Below are 22,427 nucleotides of genomic sequence, written 5' to 3' on the forward strand. Positions count from 1 at the left end.
GTGTTAGATGCTTTATTAAAGTCTGTTTCATAAGTAAACATATCTAGATGTTTGTTTTATGTGTCTGCATATACTGTAGATATGGAACACAATGCAGCATAATGTTTTTGCTACATCTATTTATGTCACTTAATATGTAAATATATAAAAGTTTGTGTTTTTCAGTCTGGCATGCTTAACTCTGAAGTAATTCTCAATTATGATAATTTCTGTAACACACATTCAAAGAAACAGTATCATATTGTTAATGTCAAGAATAAAGAAATATATATGTTTTTAAAGTTGTTTTTAAATGAATTGCAAGTGTTTCTGTATGTTATTGTTGATTATTTGAATAATGCTTGAGGAGAAAAGTTCAGACTTCAGCTTTTGAGTGAAGAAAAAAAAAATGAAATTACGCACAGCTGGAGTTCATGTCAGTTTCCAAGGAAAAAGCTTAGTGCAACTACTTTCTTATGCAATTACAGTATCTGAATTTGCTTTCTGTAGAACATACACTGAAATGGCGTATGTAGCAGCTTGGCATTTTTTGAAAAGTACATTGTGCTCTAGTCTCCAACCCTTTTAATGATAATAACACTTCCTGGAACTTAGGTTCTGAAGAACTTTGCAGATAAAAGTAAGGAAGCTATACAGACCTGCATTGGAGCATATGACTCCTTGAGAATTTTTGCACATTTCATTACTTTGCTTTCGGGTCAGGTCACATGTCGTTGGGTACTGACAGGCTTCGCCAGACCAGCCAACATCACATTGACACACTCCACAGTCACACCTCCCATGTCCTAGAAAGAGAAATATGTAGCTATTTTATAACCATATTACCATATTTGCCTTGCCAGTTTTCTAAATACTTGTATTTTGGTATGATTTCAGTGTATATTGTGAAACTGACTGTAATAATTTTAGACTCTGCAACATTGCTTTCCATACTATAGACATGTAAAAATTGGCAGCCAGTTCATATCAATTGTTGCTATTATACATACAGTATGACAATAGGCATGCAGTATAATAAACAATCAACCCTGTGTATACTGCAACTCTGTAACTTTCCATCACTATTCTCATTCTTCTTTCTTGGCTAGGAATCAAATATAGCATCCATAGCTTTCAAATATCATTACAATAATAATATAAAAGATATATTGTAGGAGAACATTTTCTTGTTATAACAATGTTACTTAATCCAGTATAAATAAATGATCAAACTGTAAAATACTGCCGTAAACAAACCGGCAGCAGGTGAATCAAGTCTTCTTATTATCAACAAGGTAGTTGGGGTCGATTTTGTATCCTACATTAAATAGGAGAAGTTACAGGACATTTGTTTTGTTTACCTTGTCTCAATGTAAGTCACTTGAGGTAGAGAGCTAGGGTTTTTATCTTCCCACACTACCTTCCTCTAGATATTAGTCTAGTTTAGGTCACTCTGCAGTCTGTTTATTAATGTAACTGAAATCTATGTGCTCACAATAAAGAACACACAACTGCTCAGTTTTGATCAGTGCCCTTATATTTATATCACAAGTACAGCAAACTTGCTTAACAGCTAACATAGAAACTAATATATGGAATGCTTGGGATATGGGGTTTTGAGAACAGGGTTATGACCCTAATTTGGTTACTGTCTCTTTAAATAGCAATTAACCCTTGGCAATCCAGGGCCCTGAGTCCCTTCTGCATATGAAAAGTACTGGGAACTGGGATTTACAGTGCGGTGCCTCCACCTAGGGAACACTGAGGAGCACACCTCAGAGGATTTCCACTAGGAAAAATAAAACACACACAGTTTGCAATAAAACAAATATAAATGTTATATAAAACTGTATTTAGAAACTGTAAATGCAAATCACACAAAAATTTACTCTGGGGAACCTGTGTGGACCAAAATTCCTTGTTGGCCCAGCTCCTCAGTGATTCCTTTTCCTTTAATGGGGTGCATGTCACATCATGTGTTCACTTTCACATGTTTTTCCAAACAGCATACAAAGAGTTTACAGCACTCCCAATTATAATAAACTGCCTTTATTTTCTTACATACTGTATGGCTCAGCAGCAACGTTTGGGACCTGCAATGGTCCTTTTTCAAGCTGACAAAGAACCAGTGTGGACTATCAACCTGGTACAGTCAATGCCACAGTCAGGGCCGGAACTAGGGGTAGGCAGAGTAGGCACGTGCCTAGGGCGCAAAGCTGGGGGGGCACCAGGCACGTACCTGCTCTGTCGCCTACCCCATGTCCGGTCCCATCACTCCCTATCTTCCTGCACGGTTTGGCCTTTCTGCGCATGTGCGCATGCTGATTTGCGATTGTGTGCATGCGCGCTGGCGTCAACATGCCCATGTGCGCCGGCGTCAACCCGCGCATCTGCGCCGGCGTCAACACACGCATGCGCACGCTCAGCCGGCGTCACAACGGGACAGGTTGCCTAGGGCGCCTGCACGATGTGGCCCGGCTCTGGCCACAGTCCCACACCAGATGGATAAATGCAAACTCACTCTGGTCAGTTCAATGTTCCTTCCTCAAGAGCTCTTATGTCCCCAGGTAGCGGTACCTGTCCCAAGGTTCCTTTCCCTTTGAAAGCAGTAGCAGCTCCCATGTACACGAGCAAGACCTGTCCTCACCCTGGGGAAACACACAGTGGCCAAAGTATTCCCAGGCAGGAGATAGAAACTGGCTCTCCCTGATGCTCAAATACTTTATCAAAGCAGCCCTTTCCTTCTCTCTGGAAAATCCTTTCAAGCAGCACTGTCAAACTCCACAGATCTGGATCTCTTTGGCTGCTGCAGCAGGGATCCCTTTATAAGCTCTGTCAAAAACCCTTTACATTTGGCTCCATAGTCAGTCCCCCTCTCCCAAGGATGCACTGGGGCGCCCAGCCAATAGGAGTCTCCCATAGACTCAATTTTATCCAAATAATAGGAATTTTTAAAAAAACAATTCCTTTTTGATCTGTAGTAAAAAAATAGTACCTTATCCTTTATCCAAACTAAGATATAATTAATTCTTATGGAGGCAAAACCAGCCTATTAGGTTTATTTCATGTTTAAAGGATTTTCCAGTAGTCTTAAGGTATAAGGAGCCAAATTACAGAAAGATCTGTTATCTGGAAAACCCATGGTCCTGAGCATTTTGCAAAACAGGTCCCATACCTGCAATGTGTTTGAACATTCAACATTTTTTCTATGACATAGCTAAAATATAGCACATAATTTAGCCATTTTACGGCTTAGATCTTAGGGGCCCCAAGGGTTCTCTATTATTTTGTAGTTGACACACTCAACTGTAGGTTTCCTCAGAGCCGGATTAAGACTTAACAGGGCCCTAGGCAAGGTAGTGCTTCTGGGCCCCCCCCATCTCGAACCACCTAAAGTTACAGTTACAAAAGAAGCACTGCTATGCTAGCGCACCTAGAATATTAGAACTGCTTTGCAGCCAGATGAGAAGACTAGATGATTTTATAGTCAGCTGAGATGAACAGAATAGAATAATTATTTTGCACTCAGTTCAGTTGTAGCCTTGGTTGGTCCTGCAACCTGCCTGGATGCCCCCTCCAGCACTTCGTTCAGAGCCAGTCAGACAGTCCCACTCCCAGAGACCCTTTACAAATAATTTTGCCCCCAAATTACTTTTTTTTTGTTTTGTTTTGTATTTTTTTTTTTTTTAGTTTTTTGTAGGTTTTTTTTTCTCAGTTCTGTCTGCCCCCCTCCCTCACTCCCTGCAGAACCAGTTGAACAGTTCCACTGCCCCACAGACCCTTTTGAATTATTTTTACCCCCAGATCACACTGAGTTACTTTCAAATGGCTACAGCACTACAACTTGGCACAGCATTCATTTCTATGACAAAAGGTGTGACTATGTCTTATAAATAGTGGGCTATGGTGAGCAAATATTTCAGCCACAGTGCACAGTGAAAAGTGCATTATATTTTGTCACAGTACAACCCATGATTGCAATTTGATTTCATATTCATGCACCTGCAAATCACTATTTTCTTATTCTTCACGTCTGCATGTAAAGACCCCCATTTAAACAACAACATTTTCTAATATAAAATGTCTTCATGGTTATACAACACATATAATATGAATGGTGTTACCATTTGAGCTCAAGAAGCCTACTACTTAAGAACATACAGATAGAATTGCAATGAGTTGTGTATGCTTTTGGCAGAACAAATCCCAAAAAAGCAATGCAACGCCCACCACCAATGACATTAGTGTTCTTTTTGAAAAGTCAGATAATTGTATACAATTTCTGCCCTTCTTTTGTGTTGGAATGGCATCACTTACAGGTACAGTGGTAATAGCAGCATTAGTGTGTAATTCATTTACAGCAAGTCAGTTTTAGCAACTGACAAAACCCCAGCAGTACCAGCATGTCCAGGCTTCCATTTATTCCATGGTTCCCTTGCTTCAGTGACTGCACTTCTGCATAATTCATCAGAGAAGGCTAGAGGGGTGCATCAGCATTTGCCCTAAGTTACAAAGCAACATTTATGAATGCAAGTAGTTTTCTGAATAGTGACAATGTGTGCTCAATTTTATCTAATCTATCACTTGCACATGTACTTGCGTTTATAAATAAACACTGGTTGTAAGTAGGCTGAGAAATGTTCATGACTAAGAAATGTGTGTAGCTGGTGTGTAGCTCTTGTGAATTCTGTGTCTGCCATTGGACCATTCACTAACCCAGTTGATGCTGTGGCAAGTGAACTTTTCAGTTTGGCCAAACTGCCTCCACATAGCATGAAGCAAACTTTAAAAGGCAAGTTTACCCCCTTGCTTACTATAAACAAAATGTATCTTGAGCTAAACAGAGAGATTGAAGCTACTCCATGTTTGGTCCTTGCAAGGTAGGTCATTAGATTACCAGAACAAAATTTTCTCTTCTCTGTACTGTAAGCAGGTAAGCAGATAAGCAGCAGTCCATTATGCAAAAAAAAGACTGTCTGTGCAAAATCCAAAATGTATGTCCAGCACAAGCCCTGATCATTGAAATCATGTTCAAAAGGTGTTTATAATACCCACAAGGACTCATCTGCCCTTCGAGCCAGAGAAAAATGTATTCTTTCTTGTGATTAAAGGGGCAGACAATTTTAATTTTTTTTACTTATTTTTTGATAAGGAATTATTTACCTTTTGGAGCAGAAGATCTCAAGTTTGACCTTTCAGCAACTATTTGGTTGCTAGGGTTCTACTTACCCTGGGCAGACAAATAAGATAAAAAGGAGAGGGCCTGCATATAAAAGATAGGTAATATAAAAATAATAAAATGAGCTACAGTTTTTTTCTTTTGAATTCCAGGGTCAGTAACCCCAGCCAGAAGACAAATTCAAAAGTTGTTATGAATAGGGCATTCTATAACATATTAAACATTAACATAAAGGTGAACTATATCTTTGATGACACAAGCTTAACAAGAATTTGGGATAAAGGTGCATGGGTGTGTAAAAGTGTGATTTAGTACACTCCAGTCAATTCAAAGCTGTTACAGTTTAAGCAAAAAATCTCATGCTGCTTAAGCAGAATCTCAGGAAGACAATGACAAATGAACTTCATCCATCAGACCAGCTCAGTTAGGAGAATACATATTAATAATATAGTGTTTTTGCACAAAAAAGTCTAATTTTCTGCCAATTCCCATATAACCACTTTCTCATAAGAGAAACATTTAAAAATACTGCTCACTTTGATAAATAATGCATACGCTAGGGAGATACAGTGTGTGCTGCATACTGTATGTGCAACCTCAGTTTATTTTTGCTGTGTTTTTTCAGTGAAGGAACAAACATCCATTCAAAAGTTTGCCTGTCCTCTGTAAAATCTATGACACCATTGAGGTTGTCATACACATATATGTTTACTATACATTTGGTCTGGCCACAAGCAATAAGATGCAGCTGAATAACATGTAGTTGACCATTAAGTCTCGGTCGCCACTGGCAGTGCCCAGTATGCCATGTGCATAAGGGTTTTGTCAGGACAGAAGCAAATTCTTTAATTTCTTGGTTGAGATCCATTGCATTGTATACCACCATAGAAAGCAATTTGTATAAATGTTCTTTCATTGATATGTATTCTTTCTGTTATGAATATGCTTTTCTAAATTAATTTTGTCTTGGTTAAAATGCCCTCTATGGTTATATACATCTCCTTCTTGCAAAATGTCGGTACATAGCTAGCTCTAATAAATAAGTTGTTAAAGGAGAATCCAACCCTTTATTAAAAAAAACCCTACCCTACATAGACCCCCTGCCTCCTCCAGAAATTGGCAAAGCGACAGAAGACACAAAGATTTCCGAAGAAGAAGATGGCTGCCGTGAACTCCGATGTCCTGAGTCTGCAACGAGGGGTAGGTAAAAATTTAGGGGCATTTACCTGGCGTAGCAGCTAGGCTGGGATAGTGGAAGGAGGGGTCTATGTAGGGTAGGGGGTAGGGGAGGAATAGTATTGTCATAACTCTGTACAGATCTCGCTTTGTGCATAGGAACATAATTGTGCTGAAACAGTAAAGAGCCTCCTCCAAACTGTTGCTCCAAATTAGGAAGCACAGAATTGTACCCTGTAGCCTTAAGATTCGCTTCCAATGGAACTAGAGGCCCTAGTCCAAACCTATGGAAACATTCCAGACCATTGTCCCTCCTCCAGCACACATAACCTCTGGCAACATGCATTTAGATAGGTAGGTATTGTCTGCCAGGCAACTACCAAACCCACACTTCCCAAACAGATTGTCGAGTGTCACTCCAGAGAATGCTTCTCCACTGCTCCACAGGCCAATGGCAGTGACTTTTATGTCCCTTTTATGTCCCTCCTGCTGACACTTGGCATGGCTCACCCATAAAATCCCACATTCCCTTCAAATAGTTCTTGTCCTGACATTGATTCCAGTTCGGAATGGACCAACAAATGATCCAACTACATGTACTTTTAAATGGGTTTCTGGGTATATTTGCAATATAGTATATGTGAATAACAGAACAATAAGGTGTTTTTTTTTTTTTGCACTCGAAGATTACTAGACCTACACCTAAACTGCAGGAAGTACATGATGCAGGTAAAGTAATACCCCTAAATTCTGTTCATTCTGATAACAGCTACATACAAATGTATACGACTTTACAATTGGCAAATACATAGTAATCACTAATCAAAATAATAATCTGAATTATGGACCGTTAAGAGATAGAATACTGTAGTATCTGTAAGGAGCACACATGTTATCATTTTAATGAATCACGCATCTGTGTATAAAAAAGATATGCACTTAAATATAAGTTTCATATAAAAACGTCTTGAATTATTTCAAGACTAGGGGGCAGTCCATCTTCCACAGACCTAAGATCATGTACTTACTAACTGCTTATGGAAGCAGAGGTATGGACTGCACCCTGTGCGATATTCTTCAGTGCAAGACAGGAAGCACATGCTGCACTGAAATAACCAGATGCAACAAATGATCCAACTACTGTACATGTACTTTTAAATGGGTTTCTGGGTATATTTGCAATATAGTATATGTGAATAACAGAACAATAAGGTGTTTTTTTTTTTTGCACTCGAAGATTACTAGACCTACACCTAAACTGCAGGAAGTACATGATGCAGGTAAAGTAATACCCCTAAATTCTGTTCATTCTGATAACAGCTACATACAAATGTATACGACTTTACAATTGGCAAATACATAGTAATCACTAATCAAAATAATAATCTGAATTATGGACCGTTAAGAGATAGAATACTGTAGTATCTGTAAGGAGCACACATGTTATCATTTTAATGAATCACGCATCTGTGTATAAAAAAGATATGCACTTAAATATAAGTTTCATATAAAAACGTCTTGAATTATTTCAAGACTAGGGGGCAGTCCATCTTCCACAGACCTAAGATCATGTACTTACTAACTGCTTATGGAAGCAGAGGTATGGACTGCACCCTGTGCGATATTCTTCAGTGCAAGACAGGAAGCACATGCTGCACTGAAATAACCAGATGCAAGTGCTCTAAAACTTCCAACCAGGCAACTGATAAATGGCCCAGAATGTCTTTAAAGTGGACCTGTCACCCAGACACATAAATCTGTATAATAAAAGTCCTTTTCAAATTAAACATGAAATCCAATTTCTATTTTTTATTAAAGCATTCATAGCTGCTGTAAGCTCATTTAAAAATCTCAGATGTCAATCAAATATTGTCTGCCCCTCCTCTATGCCCTGGGCATAGAGGCGGGGCAGACAATTACTTTCACTTTCCATTGAGCACTTCCTAGATGTCACTGCTCTCCACACATTCCCCCATTCTCTTTACCATCTAATTGTGTAGCCAGGGCATGGGAATGGACATCGGGTCCCCCATTCTGGTGCACAAACAAGATTCTGAGATGATGCAAGGCTTGCCTTAATAACAGTGTCTACAAAATGGCTGCTGCCTGCTTGCTATCATTTTGAATTTCCAGACTGAAGGAAACAAGATTCAAATCATTTAAACAGTGTAATTAAAGTTCATTTTGCTTGACTAATGTGATAAAATAGGATTTTGAATATTTTCTTTGGGTGACGGATCCCCTTTAAATCACAGATCTGGCACTCCAACATTTTGTAAAATGTAATTTCCCAAAGCAATATATGTAAAGGGCGCTTACCACATTGTCATTTCTTTAAACATTAATCCCTCCTTGGAGTAATATAAAGATTAAACATAAAAGAAATGCTCTTAAGATGAAAGTTATCTCAGTATGCCATTGGCAAAAAATGTTTTATATAGATTTTTAATACTTCGTGGCACTTTGTTTTTTTTTTTGTTATCTATTAAATTATACATTTTTGGACCTTAGCTTTCAGGCAATGTCACTTACATGTCCTTGATAGCATAAGCACACTAAAGTTACATAAATATGGCCATCAGATTAAGTAAACAAGTTATCAACATGCTAAAAACACAAACATCTATATGTAACACATCACTGAAAATATCATAACACATGAGAAATACATCAGAAATATTTGTGACTATAGCTTTGCTTCTTACATAGCAACTACTTTGGTGACCTAGATTTTATATCAAGGACTTGGTTCTGATTACAAACAGCATATTATATATGGTGTGACAGTGTGATGTAGACAGATTTGGTAGCACTCCAATTTTCAGTAGGTCAGAACTCCAGTTTAAAATTTTGTAGCTGAATGACTTTCTTCAATATTGAAACAATGCAAAATACCCCAGGGGCATAATGAAAAAAGATATGAATCATTTAACAGCCTTAACAGTACAGGGAACCCAGGGCTTTATGTGCCAGCAACCAATTGTTAGAAATTAGTGAAACTGAATAAATGTCACTGAGATCTAAATAAAGAAACAAACTGTTTTAATAAAGTCACTTAATCTGTAGGCAAGAGAATATTAAAGTTTGGTCCTCTGATCTTTATATTGATAGGGAACGGCCATGATAAATTTGGAAAAAAGTTGTATAAATCAGTACAGTGTATCAGTCTACTAGATCCACAAACTCTTTTTCAGTTCTCAACCAGTTACCATTCTGCATTATCCATATGTGAGAAGGGGCTCCAGTCTCTACATGCTGGTAAGGCAGAAATAGCCTATAAAATATTCGTATCAGTGGTACTTGGTGATATCAGAAAGGTCTGATTTGAGGTAGGAAGTGTGGGAGGTATTTGCTGAAGGAGGGAGAGATGAAAACTGAAAAACCAGGCCTGGTAAAAACTGTGCTTCTGGAATAAAAAAGACTAAAGGTGGCAAAAGACATGAAAATACGATTGCCACATTAAAGATAATTGGTTTTCAATACTTAGGGGCAGATTTATCAAGGGTCGAATTTCGAAGCAATGGGTGTTTTTGTTAACTCCCATAACTTCGAAATTCAAATAAAAAAAGACCAGCTGAGATTTATAAATATTTTTGCGGGTGTATAGGTTGTATTAGATCATTCAAATCGAAGTAAGATCGAATTTGATTTGAAGTATTTTTTATAAAAACTACAATTTTTAAAAGTCCACCAATTCTAGGAGGTCCCCCATAGGCTAAAACAGCAATTTGGCAGGTTTTAGATGGTGAATGGTGGAAGTCAAAGTTTTAAAGAGAAAGTACATGATAAATTTTGATATTCAAATTTTTTTCAAATTCTAATCGAATTGGGACTATTCCCTAGTTGAAGTACACAATAATAGCTCAAAATTCGTTTTTTTTTTTTTTTACTTCGAATTTTACTACCACCCTTGATAAATCTGCCCCTAACTGTTGGAGCTGAATCGTCAGATATACAGGTAGAAACAATAGAATTCCTGTATCTGACAATTCAGCACTAACAGTGGCCGATGTTCAGATGCCTTCAATGGCCTCCAATCAAAATTTTCCGGCAAGCTGGTCGAGGAACCAACCGATATCCAAATTGTCTGCCGATATCGTTTGACTCGTTTCCCGCCATAGACACACTGAATATTGTACAAAAAAAAGTTTTGTATGATATTATTGGCGTGTCTATGACCACGTTAAAGGTGGCTAAAGCTCTAGCAAAAAGACAAACCCTATGTATGAAGACATCCAGGGGACCAGCCTGTAATGTTTACAGAGAATTTATATGTGAGTCTTTTATGGACTTCTGTTTGAAGTTGCCTGAATGTAACTGTCTTTACTTTGAGAACTTGTTACAATAGTGTGTATATATATAACTCCCAAACTTGGCTGCCCTTTCATTAGACACCAGTGGGATCACCTGACTATAGCTGGGAGGGGTGGGAGCCACAATATGGAGCCGGCCACCGCTCCTGTATAACTATAGCAAACAAGGGAAAGTTGTGCTCGTCAGGTGATCCCACTGGTGTCTAATGAAAGGGCAGCCAAGTTTGGGAGTTTTACTTTGAAAGCAGCAAGTAAGTTGCAGGTAAAACTTAGTCCCTTTGTAAAATGTATAATGAAGCAATCGAATTCTTAATGAATCAGATAAAATTGAGCATAGGACTGGCCAGATATGGGACGACTTTGACGTAGTTAGCCAGCTTAAATATATTGCAATATATGGACAAACAATGCCTGTTTTGTTTAAAGGGTAAGGCATTTTTCAGTAGCAGTATGCACAAAATATATTGATAATGGGTTGAGTGCAGAGGACTCTTGGATATGTTTATATATATATATATATATATATATATATATATATATATATATATATATATATATATATATATATATATATATTTATTTTTTATTTATTTTTTTGCCTGCAACCTCCTGCTTTCATATGGTCAATAGTTTCAATATTATATTTTACAATAAATATACCATGCCTATGCAACAGGGTAGAAGACATAAAAAGAACCAGCAACAAATGTCATTATGGTAATGCACAAAAAATGCATTCATCCCAGTATCAGTACAGTTTCCACATTATAACCTGTATTAATGTATGGACATGAATGTTGTAATTTACCATGTACGAATGAATCCCTATACTAAGCATATACAATAATTTGCTATTCCTTGTCTTTTATTTATATCTACCAGCTCAATAAAAATAATAGTGGATTACAGTACATATAATACCAATTGATAGGATTATATGTTTGTCCCTGTCTACATTGCGGCTTCTAGCTATGAAATAAAGTAGCATAAGCACCTCTTCTCTTGCAAACATTCCAACTGACTGTTATTTAGATTGCGTCATCTACATTGTTTTAATAGTAGAAAGGCCTGGATTGATAGTGCTTTCAACAGGAATTAAGGTTACAACATTCTGTGATATTAGAAATAGTATGTTCATATGAGTTGTGGCTAGTTCCAGTACAATCACTGGATGTTATGGTAAACAGGGACCTTTTTGAACACTAAAGCAGTTGAGTGGCAAACAATAATGTAACTAGTCAGGTAAACTAATTACAATGTGATTAGATGCAAAACAGTTTAACCTATACAAACAAATACAAGTCTAACTATTCATGTTAAAATACTAATTATAATTTAGCAGTGTTTATTGAACAATTCCTTTTTCTCTGCAAATGCATTTACTGTATATGTGACTGAATTTGTGATGAGCAATTTTCATAAACACCCCAGCAAATATAAAAGACTTTCTAGTTTGAGTATGTGAGCAAAGCATGTCATTAGGCCATGCATTGCTTTCTTTAAATCAAAAAAGAAATTGTAAATAATATTACTACTTAATGTATTATTATTTCGCTCACTTTAAAACCAGCATGCTAATTCTTAGTTTATAGAAATTCAAACATTAATGGGGAGCAGATTGTTTTATTTTTTTTTCCTGTATCCTTTCCACAGTCTAAAAAACAGCCTTGAAATGTAGGTGGCATAATTGAATTAATCAGACTCTTCATGCTGTTATTTCTTACAGACACACATTTGAGAGGTGCTGCACCATTGCTACATAATAGAGTCTAGCATAAATGTCATGTAAATCAGTGCACTGCTGAATATTGTTTTAAATTCCTGAAAGGAAAATAGAATATAAAGCCTTCACTGTTACTCACCTATGTATTGGGTTTGCAGTGCAGCTACTCAGAAAGATGTATCAATATCTGAGATTATCAAAAAAAACTCACCACCTTCTATTTATTCCTGTGGGAATTTTCAACGTTTATTTATCAAACTGTAACTTTTACCTATTGAAATGAATAGAAAGTGTGTACTTGTTTTTGCTGTGAGCTCTAACATTTTGATGAATCTGACCCTTTTTTGGGGGGAGATATGCTCCGGGCATCTATTCTTAAATGCCATCTGTATGCAGATGATATCCAAATATATTTATATTAACAGCTGAAGACTCAGATCTCTAACTGCCTCTCCAGCTGGATGAATCAGTGCCTCAAACTGAACCCAACAAATACTAAACAAATCATTCCTCCTAAACCTGGTCCTACTGCATACTTATTAACCTGTCAACTCAACACCTTGATGTCTGGAGGTAGTCTTTGACTCTCTCTCTCTCTCTCTCGCTTTCTCTGACTATATTAACACTACTGTTAAAGCCGGTCACTTTTTCTTACACAATATTGCCAAAATCCATATCTATCTTTCAGAAGCAGCAGCTAAGTGGTTAAAGCATGCAGTCATCCTATCCTGTCTAGATAACTTGCTGCTAACAAACCTCCCCAACTCCCATCACTTTCCCCTACAGTCCGTATTAAATACTGCTGCCAGAATTATGCTGCTCTCATCCTAGAGTGTAGAGGCCCCTCCTCTATCATCGTTTTCTGTTTGTAAAATCTTTCTTTATTTCAAGCTTTATTTCAAGCTTTTAGAGGTTTTCAATGGGTTTCCTTTGTATGTAGTTCCATAAAAATTTGAGAATTCTGAGATTTTCGTATTAGTATTTGGATTACTTCTGCATTTTATTCACTCATGCTTTTTATTTTAATAAATTACTTGTCATTCATGGTTTTAGAGAAAATGGTTTTTTTTTCGTGGTTTAGAAAACCATTAAAACCAGAATGTTGATAAATGGGCCTCTACGCTCTTTAATGTAATTGTACTTAGAATTTATTTGTATTCATTACTGCAATGGTCCTGTTCTATCAATGCTTTGTTAATAAATTATATGTAAATAAACTTTGTCCTTTCACCTCAAGTGGTCTCCGGTTCTTAAAGTTCCACAATAAAGGAAAACTGCACGGAAGGACTATACTTTAGGGTAAGGTCACACTGGGCGTTTTGGGGAGATTTAGTCATCTGGCGACTAATCGCCTCGTCTTTGCGGCGACCAATCTCCCCGAAAACGCCTTCCCTCACGCTGGCTAAAATGAAAAATCGTGGGCGCTAAGAACACACAGTGGTTCGTTTTCAGAAGTCACCCGAAGTTGCCTCACGAGGGGCAGATTTACCAAGGGTCGAATTTATAGTTCATGGGAGTTTTTAAAAACTCCCATAAACTCCCATGAAATTCAAATTAAAAACGGCAAATCAAAATCGAAGTCAACTTTACCTTACTAAGAAATAATGAAAGCTGTCAATGGATTTAATCAAATTAATGGAGCTGTAATATAGCCAGAAGAAAAGGGAAGGGAAATAAGTACTATTAATAGCTGTTTTCAAATAAATAAGTGATATAGACCAATCATCATCATCATTTATTTATATAGCGCTGTCAAGATACGCAGTGCTTTACTGCAGTTATAGTAAACAGGGAATAAATGGTGGATAACAGGAGAGTTCCAGAAAATACTTTATTGTATAAATAATGAAAAGATGGATAACACATTACAGGATGGGCATCTAAAAATACACTTTTAATATTGTATCATGATAGTCATAATATATTACATTGGATACATAATTTAAGAATGAAGTCTTTATATTGCTAGCAGTAAACAAGTCCCAACTGAGATGTGTAGAGTATGGCTGACTAAACCTTTGAGAGTGGTTTGGGTTTGAGGGGATAAAGGATTAAAATCTGTAAAACTATAGCAGTTTAAAGGGGTGTTTCACCTTTACGTATGTTATAGAACAGCCAATTCTATAGTTTTTGTATTATTTATATTCTTTTTCTGACTATCTATTTATTAACATGTATTTATATAGCGCCAACATATTGCGTAGCATTCAAATGGGGGTATGGCAGTTTCCGACAAAGTAAGTGGCAAGACAGCAAAAGTATCTTAAAAGAAAAATGGTTTTTATTTCAGCCAGCAGCAACAGGCTGAAAAATAAGAACAATTTTTTTGACAGTTTTTGGTGCAGATTCTGTCCACCGGAGTTCACGGCAGCCATCTTCCGGCTCTTTCGGTAATCTTCGGAATGAGATTGGTGTATCTGCCCTTGCGCAGTTGGAGCAATCTTCGACTCCATGACAACTTTGCATGCGTCAAAAGTCACGGATATTGCAGATACACCGCTCTCATTTTGAAGATTACCGAAAAGCCAGAAGATAGCTACCGTGAACTCCGCTGGACAGAATCTGCACCGAGGGGTAGGTAAAGACTTAGGAGCATTAGCCCGGGGTAGCAGCTAGGCTGTGGGGGGGGGGGAGAGTCTATGTAGGGTAGGATTTTTTTAATTTTTGGTTGAATTCTCCTTTAAATAACAAAAATAGCTTTCAGCAGCAATAACCATTCAGCAAATAGACAATGGCAGCAATACTACAGACCTCTGAGGAGGTAACTGTGTGTGGATGTATACATAGACTTCTATACACTGGATTGCCAGACCTCTGTGTCCTTCTCAGACACAGATCTTAAGGGGCTTGTAAAGGGTGAAAACAAAGAGTTTATATTAATAATGTAAACAGTTATTATAATAGTTATGCTGTAGTGTAGCCAGCAGGTGGTACCAAGTCCACCTAAAAGCCTATATAAGACAGTGCCTTGCTGGGGCACTTTTATTTTGGCCTTGAAAGATCTAGAAGCAGCATCAGACTGAAGTGGCCAGACCGTCGGACCTACGGTGAGGTTAGTACTGTTAGGACTAGCTAGTGGATAGTAGTGGTACGTGAGTTCACTCCAGGAGTGAACGTTAGAGAGGGCTAGTGAGCACAGACAGGGGTCACTGACCCAGTTAAAAAATGAAATGTTCTGTAAGGCTACAAATGTATTGTTATTTCTGCATTTTATTACAAAGCTTTCTCTTCAGACCCTCTCCTGTTCATATTCCAGTCTCTCATTCAAATCAGTGCTTGGTTGCTAGGGTAACATGGACCCCAGCAACCAGATTGCTGACATTGCAAACAGAGGAGCTGCTGAATAACTAAACAACTCATAAATCCATAAAAAATGAAAAGCAATTGCAAATTTGTCTCAGTCAGAATATTACTTGCTACATTATGCTAAAAGTCAATGTAAAGGCGAACAACCCCTTTAAGTTTATAAATTATTACTACTGTCACATCTTGCAACCTTATGTAATGCATCAATGGATCACTGACACTTACTGCCATTTACAGTTAAAAGGTCGGCACAGACCACAAAAGCTGTCCATCCATATACAAACACAGGCTTCTAACTTTAAAATTGTGTCCATGAACTAGTGGCTTTGTGCTTTTTTACTATGATTTACAGAGTGCTTTTTGTAATCCTTAGAATTAGTAGTGTTTGCAATTCACACCAGTCTGTAGAGGTTCAGTACCTTGCAGAGAGGCTTGAGATGATTTGAAAAGAGTCATAAATGTTCATCTACAAAACTTCTGCAAATCATTTGCATGTTCAAGCATTCTAGTGCATTCTTGGTCAGAACACTTAGTAACCAAATAAAAACGCAATGAATATTTTAACTGTATTTAGAGAGAAATATTCAGGCTGCCAGCCTTATCGTTTCTGGTGATGCTTAATGCTATTACTGTGGTTTAAATTATAGCTCTTCAGATTATCTCTTGCTTAATTTCTGAAATAATAAAAGTTCCCTCATGCATAAAGAATTAATATAGTAACATCTGCACGCACCACTGCCTTCATTAATAGAAAGAACACAGATCCATGCAACTGGAGTTAAGTTAAGGAGCAGTGCACGAAAACATCAAAACTTGCAAGCAGCTCTGTTAATACCATAATTTTAGATTAACATATAGGTATGGGACCTGTTATCCGGAATGCACAGGTCATGGGGTTTTCCATAAATTGGATATCCATAAATACATTGTCTTATCAAAAATTATTATAAACATTAATTAAACTCAATCGGATGTTATGCTTTCATTAAGGATTAATTATATCTCAGTTGGGATCAAGTGCAAGGTACTGTTTTATTATTACAGAGAAAAAGGAAATCATTTTTAAAAATCTGAATTATTTGCTTAATACGGAGTCTATGGATTTATGCATTTATGTATGGCTTGCCATGGTAAAACTATGCCAATGCCAATACAATATCTATTACAGTATTATAATGACATTGAATATCGTCAATACACCAACATGGAAAATAACAAACTGAATTTAGACATTCTGGGTAAACGTTCTACCAAATGTCCCCAGAAACTCTAAATCCAGTTTTCCTGAAAATGTAATTTTATCATCTTTTTCTGTCCAGCACTATTGATTTAGAACCTACTCCTGGCTAAACATTTGTCTTATGGTATTTTCATAGGACTTGGAACTTTCCCACTAGTATCCACTCTCATTTTTCACCCGAAAACTCAGATTTTTGCCCGAAAACTTCGGGGTATTGCATGAAACCCAGCGCAACCATGACAGGTCTGAGATGCCGGATTTTCTGATTAGGACTTTCCATCCTCGGGGTTGGAAAATGCAACAATTTCAACCAACTTCATTGCTTACTGCATTGATGTGTTTGATTTTCCCTCACAATGAAGCCTTATAGACATCCACGGACAGTATTATGCCAAGTCTCTGAAATGCATGCAAACATCTAGTAAATGCTACTAACTATTGCTTACTCAACCTATAGCAAGCTTTGGTATTTTACTACATTACCAACAGGACATTTAAGATTGTGTAAAACTGTGTCTCTCCTAACTAGATATTTTGTCCCAGACGACATACTTTATGACGGATACTTTTGCTGGTCTCATAAACCATATGTGCAGTTTGCTTGGATAGCTCTAAAATACAATGCTAAGCTTAATCTACTTTCATTAATAGTTAGAAGCATATTTTTGCCAGGTTTCACTGCTAAAAAAAACACCTCTAATTGACTTCAATGCATTTTGCAAACTTTTGCTGTTTCGCATACGTTTCCGTGAAACAGGACAAATTTGCAATCACACCCTCCATTATATCTCATAGTAGTCTTCAAACTGCTGTCCTATACCTTTGTGCTGTAATTCCACCACAATATTACAAATCAATACAGTGTTTAATTTTTTTTATTTCTCCTTCTAAATTGTAATATTTAATTAACAGCAACCTCTTCCCTTCTTGCATTCTGTGGATTATATTGCTGTTTGCAAAGCTAGGAAATATATTGGCACCTTTCAAATAAATGATAACAATGAAAATAATAAGCTGTGTTTTGACTTCCAATCAGTTAGTAGAACTGAATAATATATTGTATACTACAATCCATCCATTCTTCTCTATCAGGTTTACACTGACTTAGCCAACTGCTGCAATCCATACAAGCTATATACTACTGCCAATTCATGAACCTGAAGGCATGATTTTTACCTCCAGAACAGAGAAGTGCTGAATACTGAACTCCTATTGTATAATCACACTGTGCTGCTGCTTCTACTTGCTGGATAACACAGATTTGAAACCAATCTCTTCCAGAACACAATGGAAGCACATGTTGATCATCTTTGGCAAGGGTTCTGCATTTTCTGTCACTGTCTAAACTGATCATACATTTCCATTAAAGAAAAAACATGTAAAGTCCTGTGTAAAATGTGTCTGTGCTATATAAATAACAGATGATATGATAATAGCTATATCTAACTCTGCTCATTGTAGTTTGCACTTTTCAACCAGACTACCCCAAATCATTAATCCAACAAAATGGTTTCAAAATAATGATTACACAGGGTATACTTTTGCAGTAATGGTGAAATCATAACAAGACAACTACTGTTATAAGTGCAAGCTAATCAAAACCATTTTACCAAAATTGCTTAATTAAACCAAAAAGGTAACAGACTGCATATTATTGTTCATGGGGACACAAAACTACTACCATTTATATTAACAGTACATGTATCCCTTAATATCCTGTAATTGAAAGAAAATAAATAATGAATGTAAATGACAAAAGTACTTAGAATATCATCCTCGTTTATTTTATACTCACTTATTTAAAAGGTTTACTTATCCTTTGAGGACATTTTCTACAAGTCTATTCTTCATACTTTGTAAAAGAATTAACGTCAGAAATATGGTATAAAAACTTGTATAAAAATAAATGTAAAATCTATCAAGGTGTGCATTTTATTTAGATTTTTGATTTGTGTTTTGTTTTTTCATTTGACACCATTATTTTACACCACTTCAGACCTCCCAAAATCCATTAAAGTCAAGGGGAAAAATTCAAGTAGCGAGGAAGTTCCAGCAGGGGGAAAAAAATGTCACGGCCGGCACCAGTAGTGTGACCACCGTTGGGCTTCGGGAGGAGCCCTCAGCTTACTTGGGTGCCACCTGGACTTAACGAGGGGTACAAGGCAAGATGTTCTGGCTAGCAGAGGGGCACTGCAGGTAGCAGAGTCTTTTGGGCCGAAGGTCACGGTACAAATGGAGCAGGCAAGAGAATCGTCAGACAGGCTGGGTCGAGGCAGGCAGATATCAAGAATCGTCAGGCAGGCAAGGGTCAAACCGGGTTGTCAATCAAAAGGGTTAATCAAAAGAGGTAGTCGGTAATCAGGCAAGGGTCAGGATCCAGAAGTCAGAATAGTCAAAAGCCAGGCAAGGGTCACAACAGGAATCACAAACAGGTTCAGACAGAAATAGCTTAAGCTCAGAAGCACCAGGAACAAATCCTATCACGGGCAAAGTGCTTTTGGACAGAATGGGCTTAAATAGTTTGAATTTCGCGCCTTTGCGCACTGACGTATGACTTTAAATGGAATGGCGCGCCCTATAGAGAAGCCGGCGCCAGCGAAAACATGCTGGCGCGGCTAGGAAGAAAGGAGGTGCGGTGGACAACCCCGCCGCATAGGTACCCTCACAAAAACAAAGGCAATTTTTAGCATTTTCAAGCGGTTGCTTCTGTAACATTGGATTTTAACACAGCGCTATGCGATTACTGAAAATCAATACATAGCTTCCTACATCGTTTCTACAGTGATATCTAGTGTATTTTGTTGCCATTTTTTACAGAGCATAATAAATATGCCCCATTGTGTATATATCTACTAAAAATGCCCTTCCCATTAAACAAACAAGGATTGCTTGCCCATATATTGCAAACTGGGTTAAAATCATCCCAGGTCTGGCCAGTCCTACATTGGTTTGATTATGTGATTTATTTGTAATTTTGTGATCATAATTTTACAACTTGTTAAATGTATGCACTTGCACAGACTAAATAAGTAATAAAACATAAGAGAATGTGTATAGATCGGTCTCCTCGACCTCTTACTTGTACTGTATGTTCATTATTTCACATGTGAAATGACATTAACCAAGCCTGGCTGCAGCTGAACACATTTAACATCCTTGGCACATTTTCTGCTCAAATCTATTTTTTTTCCACCAGAAATATGCCAAATATTTTCTGGAATATATTCAAGTTATCCCTTTCCTAACGGAATTCCTTTAACATTCAAAGTGCTCTTCTTGTGGTTTTTGGCTTTTGAAACTGACACGTTGGTGTGAAACTTCTCAATGCTTTTCAGTCCACATACTTCGGGCTCCCTTCCTCCACATCTAAATAAACTTGTTTTGGGAAGGGAAATTCTTTCCATATATATTAATCTGTCCTGTAGAAGTATAATATACAAATCCCGTAGCACTACAGACACCACCTTTTTAATTCATCTCTCGGAAATAGCTGAGGTGAAAAGTTTATCCACCCACTAAAAAAAATATAATCTGCCTGTAACACAGGAGTACAAAGTGCACCACAATTTCCATGCCAACAAAGAAATCGCATTTGAAGATGTAGGATAAAACAAATGAGGCTTTTTTTTAGTCTGCATAATTCCAGAAATTGCTGGTATTCAGATTCTGAAAGGCCTACAAAATACTGAATGAGTTGTAGGTATTTTTGTGGTCCAGATAAAGTAATAAAGTCTGCCTTTCCATTTAGACATACTAAATAACAAAGCAGTCCTCGATCTGATTGGATTTTTAAACCTGCCCGATTGACATCTGCCCAACTTTCGGCCAGATATCAATCTGGGAAGCCCCATGCACTGCCCAATAATCTGTTGGCAGCTTGTGTATGGGGACATTTTCAGTGTTTAGGCTGCCTTGTACAAACCCTTTATTTGTATGTGTTTTGATGGAGGGTCCCCTTACTACAAAATTAACAAGAAATGAGTCAGATGAATAGGCATATTAATCATACTATATTTTTACATAGTAATGCCTGGGGATGTGCAGTGTATTTTGTCACAATATCTTTCATACTGCATGATAAATAGGCCCTTTTGTATGTGATGTGAAATATTAAAAAAAGTGCAAATTATAGGCATTGGGGCAGTGCGGGGTGAGGTAGAAATCCAAAAATATCGAGATTTATAGATTATAGATTTGTCCATGCTAGTGGTAATAGCACAACTATGCTTGTCCTACAGTCTTTGTATTTTAGATGGTGATGGTACTCAGTGGAGAGTTACAATAAATGACTCTAAATGTTGCAATATCCACTGTATAAATGCACTTAGATTGCATTTATATGGAACACTAAGGTGATCACTAAAACCCTTAGTTTACGTAGAATAAACGATCTTCTCCAGTTACTTACAAAAAGCAATCATTCAAAATCCTATTTTATTTTTCCGATTTACCTGCACATACTTGTCCATCATAGGTGTGGCATACCCAATTGTGGCACTCACATAATGGCCCATAGTACTTTCCAGCCTCCTTAACTTCGCACAAGCATATTCCACAGTCGCAGTTGCCCCTGCCACTACATATTGATCCATCTGGAGCTCTACAACGTTGCTCTGATACAGCCGGAGGCAATCTGCAAGCTGTCGAGGGTAAATTCCTGCACAAAAAAAAGAGACAAATATTTGTAACCGCCAAAAATAAATAATTTCACTAATGCAAGATGCAGCACATGGGAATATTAGGTACTTGGTCCTCAGTAGCTGTGGCTTTCGTGATATGCTTCAACTTCTTTGACTATACAATCTAAAATTGGTAATATGAACTCCCATAGCTGTAAGAAAGGGAAATGTCCTTTTAAGAAGATATAAAAAAAGTGTGTGCCATTTTGGAGCACCTAAGAGCCCAAGGCGCAAGATGCATTATGGTCCAAAAACATACCACTTTGCACCATCACCCCAAATTAAATAAACCCTTAGTATTTTATGAAAGTATTTATTCATTTTTTCCCTTTTCCTCATTATTTATTTATTCCACTGACTATGAAATATTTGTGTTATATCTATGAAATCTTTGTGTTGCTATCTTTCAAAACCCTGTATTCCCTGACTTGCTAAAAAAGCCATCAAACCCCTTCTTAAATAATGTATCAGCCTGTACAACTGATTCATGGAAAAAGATTCCACATCTTCACAGCTCTCACTGTAAAAAACCTCTTCTGAATATTTAGACAGAACCTAATTTCTTCTGATCAGAATGGGTGCCCATGTGTCATTTGGAAAAACCTACTGGTTAATAAAGCATTAGAGAAATTATATGATCTCCTTACATATTTATACATAGTTATCATATCACCCCTCAACCGCCTCTTCTCCAGTGTAAACAAACCCAACTTGGCCAGTCTTTCTTCTAACTAAGGTTTTACCATACCATTTACCAGCTTAGTTAACCTTATCTGGACCCTCTCTAATTCAATACTGTCCCATTTGAGTGCTGTGGAGCAAAATTGTATGG

At 37.3% G+C, this 22,427-nt stretch overlaps 1 protein-coding gene across 1 annotated transcript in view; it reads right to left on the reverse strand.

The window, feature by feature from the left end:
* itgbl1.S (integrin subunit beta like 1 S homeolog) overlaps positions 1-22,427 on the reverse strand; it is an 82,026-nt gene that overhangs the window by 55,084 nt on the left and 4,515 nt on the right. Inside the window, exons 2-3 of the mRNA XM_018249862.2 lie at positions 21,368-21,573; positions 639-785 (exon numbers count right to left, since the gene is read on the reverse strand). Of these exons, the coding sequence (XP_018105351.1) occupies positions 639-785; positions 21,368-21,573 (353 nt within the window). The remainder of the gene's footprint in view (positions 1-638; positions 786-21,367; positions 21,574-22,427) is intronic.

The sequence above is a fragment of the Xenopus laevis genome, chromosome 2S, assembly GCF_017654675.1.
Source record: "Xenopus laevis strain J_2021 chromosome 2S, Xenopus_laevis_v10.1, whole genome shotgun sequence".
NCBI lineage: Eukaryota > Metazoa > Chordata > Amphibia > Anura > Pipidae > Xenopus > Xenopus laevis.